Below are 24,559 nucleotides of genomic sequence, written 5' to 3' on the forward strand. Positions count from 1 at the left end.
GTTGGAAAATCACTCTATAAATATTGATTAGATATTAAAATTTCACTCTTTTTTTTTTTTATTCTATACAGCCAAAAACTAAAAGTCTGGGATCACATGAAGGAAGTCTAACTTGTGAATTTGGTATTAAAGGAGGAATAAAAACTGATTTTCTGTGGCAAAATGAACTACGCTGCACAAGTATCATCGTCACTAATTATAAAAAAACATAAAAAAAATGTAAATAAAAAAAAAAAAAAGCAAAGCATCTCATCCTTTCAATTATTCAGCTTTATGTCCTGGTTTTGGTTGACAGAAATGTAGTGATGACAAAATATTGTAAGTTCCTCTGATGCACAAATGCCAAGGCATCTGTACTGCAAGCTGAGTAGCTGTGTCTTATTAGATTTCCACAAACACAGTACACCTACGCAGAACCTAAGTGGATTAAATATGACGGATGATGACATTTGGAGAAAAGGCTCTTTCAGATTACTCAAATCTAATCTGGAACTCTAAATCAGGACTAATCAGTTGCTTTTCAAAGATGCTTCAATCAAAGAGGAATTTCTAGCTTGCAAACTGGGTTTCTCACAAGAAAGGCTGTTCTTTTATAGTGCATCATTTTCAGGTTTTTTACAGTTTGAGGAGCGTTTTTGTATGTGAGAATGGCTGGTTTTTATGAGCCCGCTTTTGAACACAAAGTCTTTTCTGGTGTGATTGCTGGACTGCCATTTATATGAAGTACCATAATAATGTTGTGCAACTTAGCTACAGATGGAGCTCAATTGGTTTAATGAAAAGTGTCCTTGTGACATCATAAAGATCATTAATTCAATTCAATTAACCCCCTCTGGACCAATGAAAACCCACTATAGCTGCTTCAGAGCTCATCAAAGACGTTAGTGGCACCAATAAAACTTTGCTATAGGAAAACAATGATCCAGTCCACTAGTGCGCTAGAGATCGCAGCCCCACTTTGATTAATCTTGTTAATTACTAGCCTAAGGGTTTCAACAACTGCTGGCCGCCTTACCCCCCTGTACCCCACCAAAACAGAAGAGGCTTATATGCCATCAGATTCTTTGTAATTACAAAAGTCTCGTGCTTTGGGACTGATTTTCCCACAGAATTGGATATATAGTAAGAGACATGCCAGGCTAAAGTAATTTTTTTTACATTACTGTGCTGCCTATATGTACATTATTCAGTGGGAGAGGAACAAGGCTCTGTGGATTTGCAGAGCAGCATGTGTCTGTGCTTGAACTCTCTCCTAATGAGTCCCTGCAGTCACCTCAGTCGCGGGCTTGTGCTCTCATGCGCTCATGCTCTCTCTAGCTCTCTGTTAATTCAGCTGTCACCTAGTTTAACCATAAGATGACCCTCCTCCTCCCCTCCATTCCTCTGACAGTCAGCTGCTGTCAGCGGCTTGGATAGACATACACCCTATGCCTAATTTGTTCTGGCTACCTCATCTCACTTATGACCCATTTCTCAACTTGCATGTCCTTGTTTTACCAGCCGCCAGTCAGCCTTATGGTTGGTAAAGTAATGGCAGCTGCACGAACAGTATAGCATTACACAGAGTTTATGCCAGGTAGGCATCACACACAAATTCACACAAAATTTAGGCCAACAAGGCTTTGAGGGTCATGCCTCTGTAAAATGACTACACTTTGCTTAAGCCAGCAGATCCATTTGACCTATGTCTAATGTGAACCAATTAAGGTCTTTACATCAGTGTGCACCAATGTGAAGCCCAATATCCCTTAATACCAGTTAAATACACGTCCCTGTAGCTATAATACACCTACACACGCTATCATGGTGTGCTGTGTGATTATGTGCTGATATAAAGCCTGCTCCAGAGTCTTGTTGAATGTATTGAGTGAGGTATCTAATGGGCATGGGAACTAATTCCAGGGCAAAGGGGATTAAAGGCTAGAGAACAGAGAGCAGCAGAGGGATGGCACTCGCTGGCAGCAGAGGGTATAGAGGGCGGAAAAATAAAAAAGGAAATATAAATGCACAGAATCCTTGTCTTTGGAATCCTATTTTGTGAAATAGTATTAAATTTGGTTTTTCTGTAATCCTGGCACTTATATTTTCATTCTTTTTTAAATGGAAACAAAAATTAAATATAAAGCCCTTCAGAGAAAAACAGTTTTATCAAAAAAAAAAAAAAAAAAAAAAACAGTGGACAGTGAAACAAGAGTTTTATCAAAATCGGGTTATGTCATCGGTCTTAAGTCTTTATTGTATATCATCTTCTCATCATACCCCAAAGCACGAGATGTGCCTTATCCTCTGACATCACTGATACAGTTTTGAGACTTTAGCTTGAGGACTTCTTCCCAGACTGGTAGATATGCTGCTGTGTCAACACCATGGAAATAACAGGAAGATAAGAAGTACCAAGAATACTCTTTTATCCTCGTTTTGCATCCAATGCACCTGCACTGATACTCAGCAGCTTTGAGCCATTTCCCAAAAACATTGTCCTTAAGGACCAAGACTAACTTTGTGGATTACTGGGAAGACTCAAATCTCAGAAACCTTATGCCAGTTTTAGTCTTTTAACCTACTATTGCATATTGTCTTACTTAGCCTTTATCACCACTAATGGGGAAGGTTCATTAATAGTTCAAGCCTAATCGAGCAGCTTGTTTGTTTATTTTTCTTTTTGACTTGTGGTTTCACAAAATGTCACAATGAAAGTTGCAGAATGAGCACTCATGATCAAACGACCCTTGTCAGCATGCTTGTCTGTGAAGGTATGTAAAACTTTCCCCGTGTCACTGCTACATGTGAATCAAACAGTGAGTCACAGACTTATTTTAGCCACTTTGCTACTGTACTCCAACCATCGAACGCTAGGTTGCTAAGTGGTGCTTGTATGAGAATTCACAGACAATAAAAGAATAACAAAAAATTATCTACACTGCTTTTCTTGTGTCGCGTGACTTGTCAATTTTTCATTAAACTTACTATTCCTGACCAGAGGAGTGAGAAAAGCTATCTTACTTACCAAAATACTCCTCAGATGGAGGGTTGTCCATGTCAAACAGCATCTTCTTAGTAAGACGCTCCAACTCATCCTCAGGGTGGGCCACGGGAGCACTGCCCTGAGAAGCATATAATAAACATAGTTGTCATTCAAAAAGCTAACCAAGATAATAAAGGACTTTTTTTGCATGAATGCCCTCCCAAAAAGTTACCTGGGTTCAATGTTATACAATCACTGCTTAAAAGGAACAGAAGAAGTATGAGAATGTACTTCTTAACAAAACACAGATTCAGCTTAAATATTCAGAAAGCCTGAATTCAATAAATCAGGATGAAGCACTGTCTCAAGGTCAAACAAAACACATTTACTGTAATTAACATGCAGAGGATTGTCTTCAGTCTGCCTTTCTCCTCTGAGATATCTGACCCTGGCTCAGGCCCCAGTGGTGTTCAGCCCAGAAGGTTGTGCATATCCTTCTGTGCAATTCAAGCATGTGGACAAAACTGTGACCCTGACTAATCCTTGTGTTTGAAAAATAATGATAACAGAAAGAAAAGAGGAGACAAACATTAGAAGTAAGCTACTTTTTAAAGACTTGTACATTCAGGTGATAGGTCAGGAGATAAGTATTAAGACATTAGCATGAAAGGCTCACTAGGTGTGAGCATTGTTCAGGCCTACAGTGCAAGAGATTTTTGAGGGATAACATAACTCTCTAAAGATGCCATTTCCTTCCTTTCCTTGTGAGCCTGGCCTCCCTCTTATCATGCAGTCTCTGACATCTGCCTGCTGTGTGTCTGTATGGGGCTTGACGTGTTGTGCCTGACATTTTCTGCCAATCATTTGTGGAGTTGCAGCGTGCAGCTCCCCTTGCTCTGTCCTCGAGCCCCAGCTCACGGCACAATCCCATCACAGGTGTGTGTGTCCTTTGCAGACACCCTGGAGGCCTGAACTTGACTCGTTTGGTGCCGTATGGACGTGTTTTTTTCAAAAATCGGTGACACTTGGATGACCTTCCCTTGATCTAGGGGTGGCTGGATCTTTACAGTAGATTTGATTTTCAATATTACCATGGGCCAAGATCTGAGCTGACCTTTGAGGTGCTCCTAATTGTGACATCTGGGACCTGGATGAATGTTAGCAGCCAGTCAGGTTTTGTACAATTTATCTGAGGTATACTGCATCACATAGAGGAATAAGATCTGTCAATAGGCGACTCTGTGAAAAATATTTTTGTATTCAGACTGAGAGTTACAGATCATGTCACGAGACTCGGCTGGTTCAAGTTTTGTTCATTGCATATGCCCATCAAAGTCCCAACAATATTTGCAGTGCTTGTAATTTTAACAATACATTAAAAATGCAAATGCACAGTATATGCATGTGAAACATTCAATTGTCTCCTGAGTTTAATTCCACAGACAATGAGAAATGCTGAGCTTTGCTTACTGTCCACAATCTATCAAGGAAAGGCTAAACTTTATGATGCATCACTTCTGTTCAGCCTGGCTCAGGATGTAGTGGGATGATAATGGAAGTCCAAACAATGGGCCTCATTAACTCTGAGGGATTGACGTGCAAATCTTTCTGCTACGTTGCAGTCCCTGGGTTCCCCGGATTCCCTGGCACCTAGTGCCTCCTCAGCCACTCAAGCATAAACAGCCAGGATCACATCATGAAAGATTAGGAAGAGATGAAAGGAACATTCCTCACCAGTTAGATATTCCTCTATTGCTACCTCAAATCAAGGGATTTTTTAAATAATGCACAGTGGTCAGTGGTGAGTTGCTTGTGCATAGATTTGAATTCTAATAAAAGAATCTGCACAAAACAAAAGACAGTAGGTCTATCTAACGTTCATTCACCTCAAAGAAACACTTATGTTGTCGACAATGCGCTCATTATGCCTGTGTTGTTAGTTTGAGACAGTGAAGAGGACGATTTAACACTGTTAATCTTAGCTCCACATCAAAAGCACATTGGAGAGGGAACGAAATGCTGCTATTACCAGAAACAGACTTTTGAGTTTAAGCTTCATTTATACCTTATCCACTCTTTGACACCCCGCAGCAATGCACTGCCAGAGAGTTTAAAGCACCTTGTAACGGAGTCTTTTGTGACAGCACGGAATAATTTTTCACTTGAATAAGAGAAAGAAATTGCTTCCCTGCATGCTTTATGATTGCTTCGCAGTTCCTGTTAAGCTTTTCAGAAGCAACAATAGAAACTATACAGCTATATGTGGTGCAGACATGATTTTTCAGTTATGTCTGGCTCAATTCAGTAAATTGCTTGCCTATGCCCTTAAGACACTCAGCCACAGTTTCATTGAAGTTAGTGTTGAAATTCAGTGGTGACTGGGTTAACAGTGGCACCTATTTTCCACCTTTTCCCCCAGTAAGGCTTAAAGTTTCAGGTCATCTGCCTTACGCTTTTTAATGGCAGCAAGCCTATTATTTGTGATACCCAAGAAAGATCCCAATGGACCATCAAATGCCATTGCTGGACAAATGAGTGTCAGGGAGTTGTTAAATGCCAAACCACTTGAAATCAAAAGCAACAATAACATCTGCAAAGCGAGCACTGACGCACGCTGCTTGATATACCATGACAGTGGATGGTGAGTGGAGTGTGAGATCTGATCGCTGCCCTGACTGCCACACCTATGAACAAAGCTGGGTGCACCACCCACTGTGGAATTGGCATTGTGTCAGAAATGATTAAGTGAGGAGGGTCGGGTGGGGGTAGGCAGAGGGGGCTCAGTACAGACTCTCACCTGATGCCCTGACAGCTCTGTGTCCCACTAAGAGCTAAACCTCAGGCTCTATCTTTTCCACCGCAGTGATAGAAAGTGAGCAGGAGAGACAACTGTTCTCAGGGCATCTGATATACACCTTTGTTATTTTAGGTGGAACTAAGGCACACAAGTGAACAGGAAGCTGAAACTATTTGCATATCAGCGCCTACTATGTAGCCTACAAAACAAAGGAAGCTCACAGTTATAGTAGAAATTATGGTAAGACGAGATGTGTGTCTACTAATATTCCATCTGGATCTGGAAATACAGGCAGAAACACCTCTCTTCAGTTTGACATGAACTGCTAAATCAATTTCCATACTCAACTACCAGGTAATTAAGGTACACCTAACCAAATCTGAAATAATAATCCCAATTTATTAAAGGTTATAATGTGTCATTTACATAAACAAGTTAGACTAAATACTAAGGACAACTCTCAGTAGTATTAAAAGCCCTGAAACAATATAACCTTCATATTCCATTTTAAACTCATTAGTTGTAATTAGGCAAAAATCTATACTGGGTGTGTGCTTGATATTTCTTTTGACTTGTTTACTTTACTAGGTTAAAACTGCAAGTAGCAAAAGTAAGAATTTTTTATATTTCCTTTTATTTTCACTATTTTCAACATTAGTGCCACATACACGTAGTACTTACCACTGGGTCTGCATTTGGTGGTTTCTATTCTGAGCCAAATGATGTCAACTACAGAATTAAGTTTAAAACCAAGTTAAATGGCTTTGTGAGTACCACATCTTAATTTCATTGTAACTTTGTACATTATAGCACTCAACATGCTGTTTGATTGTTTTCACAATATGGTCATGAAAGTGTGGTTGCAATCTTTATGGGATTTTGAAAAAAATCTTTCTTTTGGAACAAAACTCCGGTTCCAGTTTTGCTTCTGCTCTCTGGGGCTTTGAGTGATGAGTCACTGACTAGCTTCCACTTTTTGAATGGAAAAGGGACCAAAAGCACAGTGATAGACTTCTGAAATCACCAAAGGGACAACTAATACCCAAAAAAAAAAAAAAAAAAAAAAAAAAAAAAAGGTTTGCCTTGAAAAGGCTTGTTTTATCCTCCTCTAAAATCTAGAAAATACCTATGATTTCATGGATAATTGTTTTGCACAGAAAGTGATAAACATTTTTTTTTTTTTTTGAAGAATCATGAGGTGTACGCTCATATTTAGGCCACCATTGGTTTGCTGGCTCAAAAGCCTCACGCAATAACTGAAAGTGAAAACCAGGAGGGAAAAAGTAAAATTACTGCGGAGGCAGCCCAAAGAAAGACAACCGCTAAACCACATTAATCTATGAGTGTAAAACTACAGTGAGCTATCACTCTGTTTCTCTTTTACTTTTTTCCATGCAACATTGCACCTTACCCCAAAAGCACTCTATTTATGATCGCTTAGCATTTTCTGCTCAATCAGCACAAACTGAAGAAAGACATAATCACTCAGACATATTTATCCACAGATTAAATGATGATGATCTTTATAGCACAAAAAGCTCTTTAGTGTCAATAGAGCAGTAGGTTTAACTCAGGCTTTTAAAAGAGAAGCTTTAGTCAGCTCACAATCTGACATCCTGGCTTTTTGTTTCCTCAAATTACAATGGTATTATTTAAAATGGACATAGAGCCCACAAAAGTAAAATGGCTTAATAGAAATTATATCAATAATAACCACAACAATGGCAAATGGACTACTGCATTAATTAGGGTACAAGAGGGATTGAGTTATTTTATTTATTGAATTGAAATACCTAAAAAAAAAAAAAAAGAAAGAAAGAAAAAAATAGCATTTGTTGCCAGAACACTAAACGAGTGATTATAGCAGCTTAGGAGATGTTTTACCACAACAATAAAAGGATTGCTGGATCAGTCACACTATCCTTTCACTCAGTGTGTTTCCGCCTATGTGTGTGTGTGGGTGTGTCAGTGGGTGTTTTGAAAAGAGGGGGTTTCTGTATGTCGTGTGTCTAGTATCAAACATTAAAAAAAAAAAGTGTATTAGGAGCCATCATTTTAGATTGGATGACCTTATATGATTCCAAAAGTAGAGAGCCCTAATTTTTCAGCTGGCTTTGAAACAGACTGTTTGTGTCACAGTGACACAGTAGGACCCTTCAATTGACTACCTAATTAATGTGATTAATTCATAAGAGTGACCAGACAGAATTGTAATAACACAACTCTGTTTCAATTACACAGGTGGAGTCAAGATGCCTCTGTGAGTAGTTTGACGAAGCTTGGCTAGTATGTATATGTGAAACCTCAGTGGTTTGTAGTCACAAAAATAATATTTGTGGGAAAATTTGCTCTGTCATTTTTCTGGCAGTTGCATGTTTAATTTAAGTCCATGTTAAGTCTGAGAGGAATCACATGTTGGTGGTTTTATGTAATCCATTTGATGAATTTTCTGCTTGCGACGTTAAACAGGTTAGGAGTAATCTCTAATGCATTAGACTTTGAAAAGAATCATCGCAGTGCTGCAAATTAAGCTCAAGGCCACCTTCTGAGGAGGCACAGATAAAGTATACATTCTCTCCAAACAAAATAGGTCATGCTGTTTCAGCTCCAATTAAATGCTGAGAAAAAATAACAGTCAACTGTAGAGCTTCTGTGCACAGAGCATCCGACAATAATTAAAAATTAACCAATTCCATAATTGACATTTTCCACAGCCACTCAAAGCTCTTGCTGTAAACTGAATTCATATAAAAGGGATCCATTTCAGGTATTCACAGACATATAATATATGTAGAGGGACGTTTCAATGTTTGCAAGATTGTGCGTGTGTAAAAACTAGGTCATCTCTTCGGAACTGACACATCCCCCTGCAAACAGATATTTGGAAATCTGAGAGTGCAGAGAGGGGTGCCATGAGCGATCTGAAAAAATGAAGTAAAATAAAAATAAATAAAAACAACAACAAACGACTGCACAAATTGCTGGGAAAGAGATAAAACTTATTTGGCATCTCTTTGTGTGCCATTACAATCATGTGAATGTAGCAAACACTATATTACGCAGGATGCAGGGTTCTCTGGTTTGGGTAAAAGCTCAAATTGCTTTCCTGCTGCTTCCTCAAGTGGTTCTAGTTCTATATTTAAACACATGTGGTCGACATAATGAGGATTTATACAGGTTATGTCTCCAAATCGATGTATTGGAAACATGAACTTTTGTAATTGTTGATCTCCTGTGTAATTTTGTGTCCACAGTAAACCATGATATATCCCTCCTCTTCCCACCTAAACAACTACATGGTATATCTGAATGACACCCTGAAGGAGCTCTTTCCTGACCAAACATCACCACTAAATTGCTGTAGCTGAGAATAAACCAAAGCCTGAGCCACTCAGCAATGTTTCTCCGATGAGAGAAAATGTTTAGAAAGTGCACACGTTTCATGGACTCGGGGCCGGGGGTGGAGAAGAGTTCTCCTGTGGACAGAAGAGAATGTAAAGAGAGCAGAAAGGAATCCAGCTTCAGCAGCAGGCCAAAAACTGTGGAAATCTGTTTATGAGTTGTCTGATGTTGACACTGACAGGAGGCCAAGTCCAGGAGAATCCAGCAGGGGCCACTGTTTATGCAGGTAGTATTGGCTGCCTGGCTTCTGGTTAAATCAAGACCACTCTATTCCTTCTTGTGAACGGCACTTCGTAGGTAAAATGTTTACATCAATACACAACACAGTCAAAAAGTACCTCTTGGTATTATCTGTGTGTTTTTTTCCTTTAACCTAAATAATTGAATGAAAAAGTCCACAACTCCTCACAGTCACAGAAAGAGGTCTGAGCACATGAAAATCAGTCAACATAAAAACGTATGAACACAACAGAAAAAAAAAATGCATTACATGAACTAATTTCCTGTTTCTAAAGGACATGAGGTGAAGGTTGGAATCTCCTCTAGCTGTCTCCCGGTCTGACAGAGCATCATAAACTACATTTGGAATCTGCTGAATAATCTTGGTACTGCAGGAAACACCTGCATATCTTCACTGCAGGCTGTTAAGAAGAGGCTGGGAACAAGAAAATAAACACACAGCTCAGACATTTAGATTGCTGGGACTCACTGAACTGTAATGACAAGTATTGATCTGGCCAGTTATTTACCAGCCAAGCTGTTCGTCTTGGAGGAGGCCAGCTGAGAGTGCTGTGGCAGGAACTATTATTCATAAGAAGTTACGTGACAAACACTTCTGATCTGCTGATGGTTAACATTGACTAAATGAAACAACCAGTCAACAGTTAACAGAGACTACGAATGTCAGGAGAGCCCTCTACTTGAAGTTTATTTCACGGTGAAGTAATTCACTTTGAAAAGAGTTTGTAAGCATTAGAGTATTACTCTAACTGTTTATATTGAAACACTTAAGTGGTGGTATTTTTTGTATGTTATGAAACCAGTTGCACCTGAGTATTTGTGACAGTGCAAATATCTTTATGTTTGGACTGTAAATATTTCAATAATCAGTTAGTAGGGGATACAGTTAATGGTTTGTTTTTCAAAGCCAACACAATGACTTGACAGCAGGAAAAGGAAAGTTTTTACAAACATGATTAATAATTGTACTGTTCCAATACGTTGTACTGTAAGCCATTTATCACCAAGGTAACACACAAGGCAAAGGTCCAATTATTTTTGGTAACTCTGTGAGAAAAGTCTACTGTAATGCAGCACATACAATCCCAGCCATTGTGCTATTCTAGAAAAGTAAAGACTTCGGTGTGGCCAATAATCTGATATATTTCAAGGTGCCCTGTACTGTTCTGTTGTAAGCTAATAAATGAGTTTACATTCTTCATTTCTCACCTATATGAAATAATAAGCCTTTTCTTGAACTACACAATGAGTTGGCCATAACCATTGGCAGAAACCAGTGTTCTACAGTCCAAACGAAACAGAGACCTGCTCATTGAAAGCTATAGAAACCTACGACAACCTGCTGGGTTGAAAAATCATGGAACCACATAAGTTTCAAATCCGCAGTATGTCAAAAGGTCAAATGAGGCTAGATTTAGAAGTAAGTCCACCCTGACCACACTCCGTGTTAAAATGGCCATCTTTAACATAGAAAGCCCCTGCTCCCTGTGCAGGTTACAGCCTGGTACCAAAAAAAAAAAATTAGGCTAATATTGTTCTTCATGATGACTGTATAGGGAAGAATTTTCATATAAATTTTCGCTTTGGCTTTAGCAGGCTTTGGAATAACTGAGGGCACACAGCTTTGAGTAACAGATGACCGAGTGTACACTTGAAGTCTTAGCTACAGAAACACCCCACCTCTTTGCCCATTTTTGGTTTAGCTGAGAGAAGCAGATTCAAATACTGCTAGCATGGCAAGCAGCCCACTGTGCGCTTCAAAGACATTCTTCAGAGACCTATGGGTGACGTCACAGTGGTTGCATCCTTTTTTATATACAGTCTGTGATCAAAATGCTGCTCCATAGCACTATTACTGGTCAAAAACCACAATAATGTACCTTTAATTTTCAAATCATTGATCTAATATGTCTACAGCAACAGTAAATGTGGCTAGCCTTGTAGTTCACTGTATGCGTATGTCGTTAGTGCTAAGGAATAATAATAAAAAATATATATTTACTTTTTTTTATATGAAATAATACATTTGTGATATGTAATACACGATAATAAATAACATAAATAAAACTGCTAATGATCACCTATGATCAATGATCAATGATCAATATTAGAAATCCCAAATGGAACCATTTACTTTTGTTGTCACTTTGGGGTTTTATTTGCATTTGAGATTTCTTACAAATCTTAAAGCAGCTACTGACAGGAAGCTTTGCAATGTGTCGGCATGAGAAAGCGAAACATAAGGAGCTCCATGTTCCATTACTGACCTCATGTCAACTGACCTTTGGTCTATGAGGCATTCAGTAACTAAATCCTGGACCACCAGCAAACACCATGCCATCAAACAACATGGGTACAGCCACAGCAGTAGGTGTGTACTTTAGCTGCACATGTATAATGCAAGAGGAATCAAACTGTCAGACAGGCTGAACATCATTAGTTGTGTGACAGCTTCTCGTGACACTGCAAGAATGTGCACTGAATGTTACAAGGAATAGGTCAGTCAGCTGATATGATTGAGATGATTTAACTGCCTCGCATGGCTTTTTCTGTGACGTAATGTGATCTCTTCTTGGCCTCCTATTATATAACAGATCATTTTGTTTTTTAATTTAATTACACGATTGGCATCCACTTTTTTTTGTCTTAATTTTACTAACAAATTTTGGAAAGGCATTGTAGGATTAATCACATCTGCTACGTAAACACATAATGAAACAGCAATTGTATTAATTTACATTTTGAAACCTCACAAAGTTCACAGCCTGGGTTCAAAACATTAACAACTTGTAATGCACAACCCAACCGCACAGCTGCCACAGTTTTAAAGGTGAGGCATATCTGTGATGTCCGTGTATATGGAAACTGATGTATTTACTGTGTGTACAAGAGAGGTCAGCTTAAAGGGCCTAATTCTGGGGTTTTCACTACTTCTTTATATATTTTACTTTACCTTTTTGGAAAATACTGCAAGGTTTATTTAAAAAGTTTTGAAGTTCGGGTTACCACATTCAATACGTTTGAAAGGCCTTGTGGATATCCATGGCACGTTTTAAGCATACCATGCATCTGACTTCCCATCGCAAAAATTTGACCTCACAGTTTCTATTTGTAGGCTGCAAAAGGTCCATGTTATTTGTGTCACAAATCCAGAGTGTCAAACACATAGAACTTAAATAAATTGGGAAGAAATAAGCAACTTGTATATTTAGAAATGTGTGTCAACAATACAAAGATATCAGCTTTAGTCAAACTAACAGCTGATGAGCAGAAGTGCAAGTCTGTGTTTATATTACATTTGTGCTTCTCAATGTTGTATTTTTCAACAATATATAAAACTATGACATGACTGAAGAGGGAAAGGCAATCACAGGTATAACTTAAGTGCTAATGGGGATCCCGCCCAAACCAAAATCAGGACTTATTACTGTATTTTCATTTGTGCACTCTGCATGAAATAGATGTCTTAATTTTATTTTCAGAATCACTTCTTGCACCTTTTACCTAAACGAACACACCCACACAGTTCGAAATGCTCTGCTATATATTCACTTGGCAGACATTTCCATACTGAAACAGAAATCATGATTTTGTCCTTTAAACGCACTGACATTTGAATCACAAACAAACATTTTGAGGTACGCGGCGACAACTAACAATGCTACTGTGGTTAGCAAAAATAGAAATAGCGAAAAAAAAAAATTGTAAAGAATCAAATTCTTTTTGATGTATCCAGGGGGAAATTCTACAGATTGTTCACTTGTACAGTGTGCAAAGACAAGCACACAAAAGTATGGGGATGAGCTTTTTGAATGTGATGTTTCAATGGTGGACTGAAAAAAAAAAAAAAGGATTGATCGATCAAGGGATCAGAGGAATAAAGTGATTGTATTATATCAATCACTGATCTGAATCAAGCGCCTATGTTTTGTTTCTCAAAAAGCGATTTCAGAACTACTGACAATTTTCAAAACAATAAAAACATATAGGACTATTTTTTCAGTCAGTGTATGGTTTTGAATAACTATTTGTTCATTCTGTAGAACAAAGTGCAATTTGTTTCAAGGTGCATCTATATAGAGGAAAAGATCACAGGGCTGCAGATAACATCTTCAGCTTGTTGAAGCCCTGGGCTCTCACTTTGTAGTTACATGTGGTAATCCTGCACCAGAAGAATCCACTCAGGAAATGTATAGCAGAGTTGGAAACCTTGCACTCAGTCAGCATGCATTTTTTTTTTTTTTTTTTTGGAGCTGCCGATAGCCTTTAAATTTGGGGCTGCTGGGGTCATGAGAAGACATCACGTATGATGTCAACACATCAAGAGTTCATGCCTGGTTGTCTTTAATAGCATGAATAGAGGTGCCACCCAACCACATCAGGAAACAACTTAACAAAAAAATATTTACATGAGAGTAGTGCAGAGTAGAAATGATCTGAGACTACTATCAGTGTGTGAGTTTCCTGAAAAGACACCCAAAAATCAAGGCCTCACTTTAAACAAACATCATTTATCTGTGGTGCTCAGTTGTGCAGCATATCATTTTTACGACTTTAGATTTTGCATCATTACTTGCATCATTACTTCATTTATTGTGATTTTGTTTTACATTACTTTAAGGACATAATATTCACTCGTAAAATAAAACAGATCAGGAACCAATTTATCTTTAATTAGCTGAATAATTTGTTATCATTTCCCAAGTTATGCTTATACGGACAGTGACCTATTGTTACATTGGGTGACTTTTCTTGTCTTCTTTTCTAACTATGATTTTAGTTGCAGTTTTACACAGAGTGGAAGAGTAGTAAGAGTTTATGGCACTTCACATATATAAAAATGGTCTTTTGGACACATCCTAATGGCACCATATGCCAATGTTCTTGTGCAGGTCAAAAGGCATTGTGGCCAGGACTGGAAGGCAGAGAAAATGTCATATATATAAACATGTTTGACAGATGAAACCATCATTGACCTTCGAGGGCCTTTAAGTGGCTGCAGGGATTGAACAGTTGAAAATAATCCTCCCCTGCCAAACGTCACTCAAGCTCAGCCATAACACAAGTCATCATCCAGCTTAGCTTTCCTCCAATTTTGGGAAAGGCAGAGAAACTCGTGGAAATTGGTATGTTAACCGGCAGCCATGAAATCTCTCCATTTTTTGGACTACAATAGAGATCAAAAACTGGTGAATTTGGGTAATTAAGTGTCAGTGGAACCTGTCAGTGTTGTTATACCTCCACTATATGTGCAGGAACATGTAGAGGATTGGGTATTGGGTGGCAGAGGGTGATACAGAGTGAACTTAGGGGGCAAAGCAGGCGAGCTTGAACAAGTCTAGATCATAGAATTTCATCATAAATCATCGTGGACTTCTAATGAAACTGACCTTCTATGAATACCCTCAATTATATGTAATGATCCCTTCAATAAAGTCCTCAATCAAAATCAAGAACCCCCTACTGAGAAAGTCTTGGGTATTACGTAAAATTGCCATTAAATCTGAATGAATGGAGAATATTTTTGATAGTTATGACAAATATATAAATAGGTCCTTTAATTGAGTATGTTTTGGTTTATTTACACAACAGATTAAAAGAGGCATGCTCTTTTTCTTTTAAGCAGATTTAACACCATTTCTAAAAGGTTATGAACATGTCACGACATCGGGTCAAGCAGAGTGATGATCAAAAAAGCAACGTTGACAGATTTATGCTTTAATTCTAATCTGGCTTTGATAGCGTTTCTGGCCTGCTTTGGCATTTAAGATACTGCGCGCACACACACACACACAGAAGGAGATGTAAGGTTTGGATTTAAATATTTTTGGGGAAAGTCTGGTCAAACATGATGTGTAATACTGCAGAATAATTTAAATCACACTTTTCAGATAAATGCGTGCAAACACATACACGCTCAAGCATTAGGTTTGCTGATATGTTTCTCTCAAATAAAGCAAAGGGGGAAGGGCATACAGCCCATTATCCAACACATATATATATATATATATTTATATATATATTTATATATGTGCGTGTGTGTGTGTGTGTGCTATATCTGTACAATTTGTGATTTGCTTTTATCTCAAATCAAAGCGATGCTCACAAATCTATTAAATGCCACCTTTTGTTTTTTAATAATGCATCATACTGGGACCAAAGCAAGCTTTTCAAGCAAAACGTAGACTTTTGTTTTGAACAAATATAATTAGACTTATTTAAAGATACTTGCTGCAATGTTGAAGCTAATTTGTATTTAGTGAAGTACAGTCCTTGATGAACTATTCCCAGGGGCCAAAAGCCCCAGTTTGTATTTGGAACCAGCATAAAATCCTTGAATTAAAGGAAACTCATGGGCCTTGCACTTTCCAGAGATTGTCGGCGGCTGGATTTGGAGATGAGAATAGATGTCTCTGTGGCATTGACTACTCTGTTCTGGGGGATGACAGTATTTTGTAATTCTTTCAATCATATACAATTCTATAAAAAGGTCTGGAGCTGCATCTAAACCTGAGAGTCTGAGTGTTTTAAAACAGTGTTAAAGAATGGTCTGTTCGTTCATTCATTAATTCATTCATCTTCAACCGCTTATCTGTTTCCAGGTCGCAGGGGGGTGCTCACACTCGCACTGGGCAAGGGTGGGGTACACCCTGGACTGGTCACCAGTCCATCACAGGGCCAACACACAGAAACAGACAGAGACCAACAACCACTCACACTCAGATCTACAGACATTTTAGAGTCACCAGGTAACCCAAACATGAGAAAAGAGTACAGAAAGAAAGAAACAAGAGTACCACAAGAGAGGAAACCCACGCAGACACAGCGAGAACTTGCTGGCAACAGCACTAACTATTATGCTGCCGCGCTGCCCTGGCTTTCAATGTTTGACCTCATTTAAAATAAATATTTTGTAAAAGTGATTTTTGAGCTTCATGGCCCTGAAAGAATCACTCTGGAGGTATTAGAGAAAGTCATAAGCTTCGTAAGGTGACATACTAATGATTGCAGCTTAGATTTAAGGAGATAAACAAACTTCTGTTATCACGAAGCTGTTGGCTTGGGTTACATTAGAACAGTGGGTAGCTATACAGTATACTACTGAATACAATCTGCCTTTAATGAGACAAATGAAATCAGATGGTGTAAACCCCCCAGCAGAGAATATCTGTTCAAAAATTCATAAAGGTTAAAAAAAAAAAAAACAAAACAGTTTATTCTCAGTATTTCATTGAATGATGGTATGTAACTCCCCACTGCACTGCCATTTGATGCTACACAAATGTATTCATTCATTTTCTATCCACTCATCTGGGCAGCAGGGACAGAGGGTGTTGAGCTGACACTGGGTGAGGGCGAGGTACAACCTGCAGACAATTTATAGTCACAAATTAACCCGGATATGTCATCTTTGGACAGTGGGAGGAAACCCACGCAGGCACGGGGAGAACATGCAGCGACCTTCTTATTGTGGGGCAACAGCGCTAACCACTATGCCACGTACACAAATGCACACATACTGTAATAACAGACACACATTTCAGCTTTAACAGTGGCTCTGTCACCTCATAACACTTCATTCATGGTATGATTTTATTCAAAGCCTTTGCTGCTCCTGTGATTTGTCATATCAGGATTTAGATATTTTTTCCAATCAATTGTTCAGCCCTACTTTTTAGATAAACAAGAACTGACAATGTCTTGGCCAAGCACAAGAACTTGACAATCCCAAGATAAGTTTTCAAGCCTCTGCTTATTTTTACCTCATCGGGTAACTGATGACCCAAATAAGAGTGTTTAGAAATCTTTGGCTCATGTTGATGATGGACAAATTGGGAATGATTTGAAACTGATGAAGTGATCAGTCACAGAGGTCTTCAGTGCAAAATTTTATAAAGTGCTAAGGATAAAACCAAAGACTGTTGATCTATCACTTCAGTCTCCAACTCTAAGGAGCGGTCATGTGTATAAAAGAGATCATTTCTGCTGCAAATGATGGAAACTAGTTTTCCTCCCATGGTGTCTGGGTCCAACCTTTGAGATAGGCAGAGGAGTTCAAATGTCCCACAGAGGTTTAAAGTAGAACAGCTACGCTTGACAAAAGCCAGTTGAGGTGTTTCAAGCATCCAATCAGGACTCCTCCTTGCCTCCTCTCTGTGGAGGTCTTCCAGGGATATCTAACTGGGAGCAAGCTTCAGGGCAAACCTAGAACACACTGGAGGGATTAAATATCCCAGCTGGCCTTGGAATGTTTCTGAATCCTCCACAAGGGGATGGGCGATGATGTTGGGGAAAATGGATGCTTGGCCAACTCTTCTAAACCTACTGCCACCAAATCAGTCCATAAAAAGCAGCAAAAACCAACAATAAGGAAGAATGGATGGATTGACACTTGCCTCAACCACAATTTATGGGTTTATGGGTATTAAAATACAGTATGTACATGTAGAGAATTTAAATAGAGAAATTAATCAGAAACGTATATTGATTTCAACTTGGGTACATTAAGTAAGCGATTATCTTTTGTACATGTATATAATAAATGTTCTTACCTTTGGTGGAACAGCTGGTCCTGAAGTATAGGAAGCCAAGCCGGGAGGAACATCTGTGATGTAGGTTTTCTTGGGGCCAGCTGGCTGGTATGCTTGAGTGGGGCCAGGGTCAGGTCTCCTGGAATTTAGCCCTCCTACTTGAGGTACTCCTGGTTGGTTCTGCTCTTGATATGCAACTTGACCCATTGGGGAGAAGCCAGGTTGTGGCGGTCCATAGGCAAAGTCAGGACCTTTGGGTTGGGCTGGCATGTACTGGACCTGTGCAGGGCTGCGAATGGGCTGCTGGCCAAAATGGTGCCCTCCTGAGGCCTGATGCTGCGGCCCAGGCTGAGCTGACCTCACCTGGACATTGAAGGTTGGCTGGCTTGGGGTGGAGGCTGTAGCGTAGGACGCTGGGACGGGCTGAGGAGCTGTGTGGCTTTGAGGCTTGGCTACTGGGCTGACCGAGGAATGAGGGCTAGAAGAGACACCCCCAGGTGCCTGAGGTTTGGGTGTAGACTTCTTTGTGGCCGTTAGAGGTGGCTGAGTTGGAATGACCATGCGCTTGTATCCGGTCACTGGAGCACTGGGAGTGGAAGCTGCTGAGGATCCAGAGTTCTGAAAACAGTGGAAGACATCAGCTCTCATTAAAATAAACATACTGATAAATACATTTAAGAATTTAAGACTTAACTTGGGGCCTGGAAATGGATATTAACAAAAAAAATAAAAATAAAGGCAAAGGCAAAAAAAAACAAAACAAAACAAAACAAACAAATGAATTCCAAATTTCAAATAATGACAGTGCTGATGTTAAGCTTTCTGTTGATCTCCACTGTGAGGTAGACTGGGTAAAAGGTCAGCATAAGGTCTCGGGTCCCGGTGCTGCAGCTACTGTACTAAATCTTGCGGAAGAAAAAGCACAGGCACCTCCTTCAGACACAGCTGTGGCTCAGGAAACTACAAATTATGCACACAACTACAAATCTGTACAAATTATGTTTGCGTTTTCACATAATTTCTTCAAATTTTTATTATTATTTGGGGCTTTTTATGCATTTATTTCTATTATGTAGTAAGTGGGAGAGGGGCCGACAGGAAGGGACGGGGAGAGAAAGAGGGGAATGGCCTGCAGCGTAGGTCCCAGGCTACAGCAAAACCTGGGATGCTGTAATAACATGGCGAGTGTGCTAACCACTTAATCGCCTGCCCTACCAGCTTGGTTATGTTTAATGGACTAATGGGATGTTGACATATCCTTCTTTCCAAACTGTAAACACTAAAGACAGGGACCTTTCGTCACAGTTGAGGAGACAACATGTACAGATGACTGTATTTATGATTCCAGGGTTTTCCTGGATGAATCAAGCTTTAATAAACATCTACAGGGCAGGGCATACAGGGTCCAAGACCTGCTATTCAAAAGGGAAACCTAAACATTAGGGGTGTAGCTCAGTCCATCACTTATTACCAATTAGATGGGTCCTCCCCAGAGACTAGACCAGACCAGAGACAGGACTCCTGCAGAGAGTGTAGACTAGACCAGATCAGACTAGACGAGACACCGGACCACCTCTCCAGAGACCAGCCCCACCTCCAAAGACTAGAATGGACCCTTCCAGAGACTAGAGACTAGACCAGACCAGACGAGAGACTAGACCCCTCCACAGAGACCAGACCCCTGACAGGAAAATTGTCCAAGGGGGTCACTAATAATGCATGCCCCCTACCAGTGAAGCGGCCGTCTGAGGTGCGAAGTCAAATGGGTGTCACTCACTGAGCTCAACACAAAGAGGTAGACTATCATGTACCTCAAAAAAAAAAAAAAAAAAAAAAAAAAGGTAAAAATTTAAACAGAATTTGGGGAAAAAAAATAAAATGGATTTTGTAGGGCTCTAGGTAAAAAATCGATTCTGAATCGCAGTAAATGAGAATCGCGATTCTTATATGAATTTATTTTTTGGCACACCCCTAATAAACATCAGTATTCAAGATTTCAATGTGTTGGCATGGCCTCCAAATTTAAATCCAATCCAGAATCTGTAGCATGTGCCTGACAAACTAGTCTGATGCATGGAAGCCACCCCCCCCACCACCACTCATTTACAAAACTGGAAGGATCTGCTGCCAACGTCTTGGTACCAGATACCACAGCACATCTTCAGAGATCTAGTGAAGTCCATCCATGCCTCAACAGATCAGGGGTGGTGTGGCAGCAAAATGAGGCGCTACATAATATTAGGCAGGTGGTCTTAATGTTATGGCTGATAAGGGTAAATGAGGTCTATGGAGAATTATAACTGGAAGAGAATGAAGAGAAATCATGAACCCTGCTGAATGGTGGAAATACAATGGTTGTATTTATCAGACATTTCCTGATAGTGTGGTTTATGCTTGAATGATTAGCTACCCTTCTTTCCCAGAGTCAATTACAAGGCTACCTCGACAGCAGAAGCTCTGCACTGTCCACGGGTGCCTATAACCTATGGCTAATAAAGCAGGAGGAGAAGGGATAAATTGTTTTGCAGAGGACACCACGCTAGCAGATTGGCAATGGCATGTGACACTTGTGCTGACGCTAGCTGCTTGGATGTGAAAGATGTTTAATCACCAAGATTTATGATGCTGGCGTTCCTGGGAAGAGATTGCTGTAAAGAATTAACACAACCCACTGCTGAGACTCTGACATCTTAAGGGAATGTGGCATTTTGGTCACAAGTCAAACGGCTACATTTGTAACACAGGATAACTGTAGTGGGTAACAACACAAAGAATATTAACACAAGGAACTCAGATGTCAGAGGCTTCTGCCCTGAGTGTCTCTCATGTAAGTAATAATTGTTTTTCACCACCACTACATATTGGTGTCAGACATTCAGCCAGTCTAAAAAGGGTCTATCATTAACCTTGGATGGCCTTATTAGGTTATTGCCTGAAGCCAAAAATCAGAGTCAATTACTAAATTTGCAGCACTAGGGGAACAAAAATGAACACTTGTAGTCTTTAGACCCTTTGCAGCTGAGCTTGATGAGACGTCTTCTAAATTGGGGCAGAGCAACAATTCCAATCGATTTCCCTTAAAAGTTGATCAAAGACCGGAGCAGAGAAATGTCACAAACAGCTGCAGTTTACAGCTCTGTTGCTTACTGAATAAAACACTTATGCTGTAATTTTATTAGGGATTCAGCACACAGTAAAAATGTTAGTCTGTGATCCTAATAATGTCTTTAGATAAAAAGAAATCCAAGTTTTGGTAGAAGAGGTGCACGCATCAACTTTGTCTAAATCCCATCTAATCTAAGTCAGAGGGGAGCCCCTAAGGAACCATTAAAAGCTCGAGAAAATATTTTCCGCTCTCACTCAGATTTCTGTCTCAGTGATTAGGGCTGATGTTTATTTTAAAAAGTGTGTCTGTCTGCATATGTGCGAAAAAATCTCCACTATGCCCTTTAGGAAGTGAAATTACTTAATTTAAATGTTTCATGGGTTTTAAATACTCTAGATTAGCAATTTATCTTTAAGGCCCTAGAACCTACAGTAACATTTACTTAGCAGAGCACTGGAAATGCAAATTGGTCCCCTTGAAATAATTACACTGTCATGGTGTATTTTCCGCAAAATTACAAGAATGGATTCGTCCCTTTCTGAGGGTGATGAAACTAATCAAATGCATACAATCAGAACCAGAATGTCTGCGTTGTAGTGGTAAAAATTTTCATATTAATATTAATATTAATAACCTCTCTTATAACTGCTGTGTGCCTCAGACCTGTATCACTCATATTAATGAGGGAGGCAATATGTTTATGTGGCTGTTAAGTTTAAAGTCTCTTTCCATAAGTCGTCCATATGTAGGTGTATTCCATAATTAAGTTTACTTAAAGACAAACATGAAACTGTACAATATATAGTCTGAATAAGAACAATGTGGGAAAATGAAGACGAAGGATAATATGTTGCAGCTCTAGTGTAATATAAGTCGTTGGTATTACACCTTCAGAGCAAAATGCTGTCCTGGAAACACATACAGCAGGAGGAAGTAATAAAGAGGCGATTTTGAGCACTTGGGCAGATATTTATTTATCTTTGGCAGATTTTGTTTGCATGAAAGAGTTGCAAAGCCACAAAGGTGTGTATGTGAGAGCAAACCAGAGGCCCATTTTGAAGATGATTACTAGTTTTCATGTAAAAATAAAGTAATAATGCGGTAATGATTAGGGAGTACTCTTGGGTGAGAGCACAGGATGGGCAACATTTTTGTATTACTAGTTCCTTATTTTGACGAGTCAGTCACTGGAAATATCCCAACTAAAGGCAGGGGAGTTTAGGAAAAATCTGTCTTACTATATTACATTAAAGGTTTTCCATTATTACAAATGAATTATTTAGTTACAACCCATCCCCCCCCCCAAAAAAACTGCAGAAACATAATTTCGTAATATAGCACAGTGCTGTAAAGCTATACAGTTATAGAGTTCATAGTGATAAGTTAAATGCAATATGTCTCCACAACTTTACTCTTTTTGTTGAGCTTACAGTTTGCACTTTGGGACTTCATTTGAGTAAGACTTTTTTTTTTTTTTTTTTTTTTTTAAATCACAGTGATTTGATTTTATCATTGCAATAGGATTCTTAAAGGTCATATTAATTGATACCCGCTTTAACTATAACTTTGATGTGATAATATGCTATATCACTACTCATCATCGGAAGAGGTTCATTAATAACAATGACAAGGCTGGTTTACGCACACACCTAAATTTAGATTCTACAGCCAGAGATGAGTTGTACAATATTGTGTAAGGCTGACCTCATGAAGCACGACCTGGCATATAGCATCAGTCTCAGTGCACTGTGTTGGATCTATCACCCCCCCCCTCCATATCCAAACACAACACATGCACTTTTCAAAAAGTTTTCTCCATCCCCTTTGGAAAAGTTAACCCTCACTCTACACTGTAATTCAGACTGACTTTGCAAACAACTTAAGTGTGAAATTTCACAGAGACTCTCAAGAAAGCCTTTTGACACATTAAAAAAGATTAGGAGAGACTATACAAGCCTTGGGGGGCTGAGTAAAACTGTTAACTTTGCATTTCAAACCACGAGGGGGGGGGCTTTAAGCAAGCTTGGGGAAAACCCCTAAAGAGGAAGAAGTTCAGCATCTTTTCAGACTCATCTTAGACCTTGGATATTTTTCTCTCAACTTTTTTCCTGCCCTTTTTTCATACAAAGCTCTCAACTGTTGGCTCTACTATCCATTTGTATCTGTCTATTTCAGCACTTACCCAGTCGACATTCACTAATCTTCCCTTCACTCTTACGGTTAGTCTTTGTTAAACTCTTGTCATTGCACAATCGGGCGCACCAGTCACACTTAACAATTCGACTGCGTTGGTTCAGCCGTAAATTTGAGGATATCAATTCACTTCCTAAAATAGATAAACCGCATTAAATATAATTAAACCGGGGTTTTTGTGTGGACCATATCGAAGCCTGTAGCTGTTTTCAACTATCTCTCCATGTGCAGTTAAACTATGTTATACATATATTGGGAATTTTTCTCTGGTTACATGAGGAACCTTGTCTTTAACAAGTAAATGTTTAATGGATGCTCTGATTTGTCATGTCCTCTTTTGAGTACATTATATATCAAAAGAATTTTTGATGTTGAGGCCAAACATCAGGAATTGTAAATTTACATGAACTGGGTGTGTAATTTGTCTGTCACTTTGACTGGGGACTCAAAACAGCAGCAGATCTTCTAAAAATCTGATTTGTATGGAGCAACAAGGGGACTGCAATGTTCTTCAAAATAGCATAAAATCAAATACAAAAACAAAATCAAGTTTTCTCAGCTCTTTTCATTGTTTTGAGGTTTAATTGATACTGTCATATTGTTGCACACCTTTCTTTTGCAGTGGTGCAATTGCACGCAACTTATAGCATCACCTATTGTTTATTTTAATATACCCAGTCCAAATAAATGAAGTCGATAAGCGTTCTGGTTAATCTCAAACCGTCTGCAAATCAAACAAGCCAGTCCATGATATTAAGCAAATGTGTTTCACATAGGGTTGTTAAGGAGCAAAATCTAGCCACGATCATCATCATAAGACAGGCTACATGGGCAATTAGAAGAGATTTCAATGCATAATTCTTCAGAAATGTTTGAACTGTAGTGTTTAGAATCACAATCATTTGCATTTCTTTTGTAGATTTTCTGGAAATGTAGTTAAAAATTCCAGATATTTTCTTGATATTTTTCTGTATGGGTGCATCTGGTTTGTTGTGAATGATGATTCTGAAGTGTAGTTCAGAATCAGACAATGAAAGGATAGAAAACTTTTGCAGATATGCAGTTTACTTTGCCAATCACAGATTAGAAATTGGGAAATTCTTGGATGTTATAAAGAGAATTTTGCTCTGGAATAAATTCATTCAATGGTTATGTGATAGGGACAGATGCAAGAGTCATGGAGAATTGTATAACCATTTTCAAATGCAATGCATCACAGCATTTGGAGTTACTGCTAATTTCAAAAGCCTTTCCCAAGTAGGACTTTTAAAACAACAATCTTTCTGCACAAACAACAAACTCAAAACACTATTTTCAGACCTAAA

The 24,559-nt window shown here is 39.0% G+C and overlaps 1 protein-coding gene across 7 annotated transcripts in view; it reads right to left on the bottom strand.

Moving 5' to 3' along the window:
- Nucleotides 1–24,559, bottom strand: part of lpp (LIM domain containing preferred translocation partner in lipoma) — a 137,077-nt gene that overhangs the window by 35,465 nt on the left and 77,053 nt on the right. For all 7 annotated transcript variants that reach the window (XM_029499519.1, XM_029499522.1, XM_029499525.1 and 4 more), the window contains 2 exons: nt 17,957–18,553; nt 3,008–3,104 (listed from right to left, as the gene is read on the bottom strand). In XM_029499519.1, coding sequence (XP_029355379.1) covers nt 3,008–3,104; nt 17,957–18,553 — 694 coding nt within the window. The remainder of the gene's footprint in view (nt 1–3,007; nt 3,105–17,956; nt 18,554–24,559) is intronic.

The sequence above is a fragment of the Echeneis naucrates genome, chromosome 4 (genome assembly GCF_900963305.1).
Source record: "Echeneis naucrates chromosome 4, fEcheNa1.1, whole genome shotgun sequence".
In the NCBI taxonomy this organism is placed as follows: Eukaryota; Metazoa; Chordata; class Actinopteri; order Carangiformes; family Echeneidae; genus Echeneis; species Echeneis naucrates.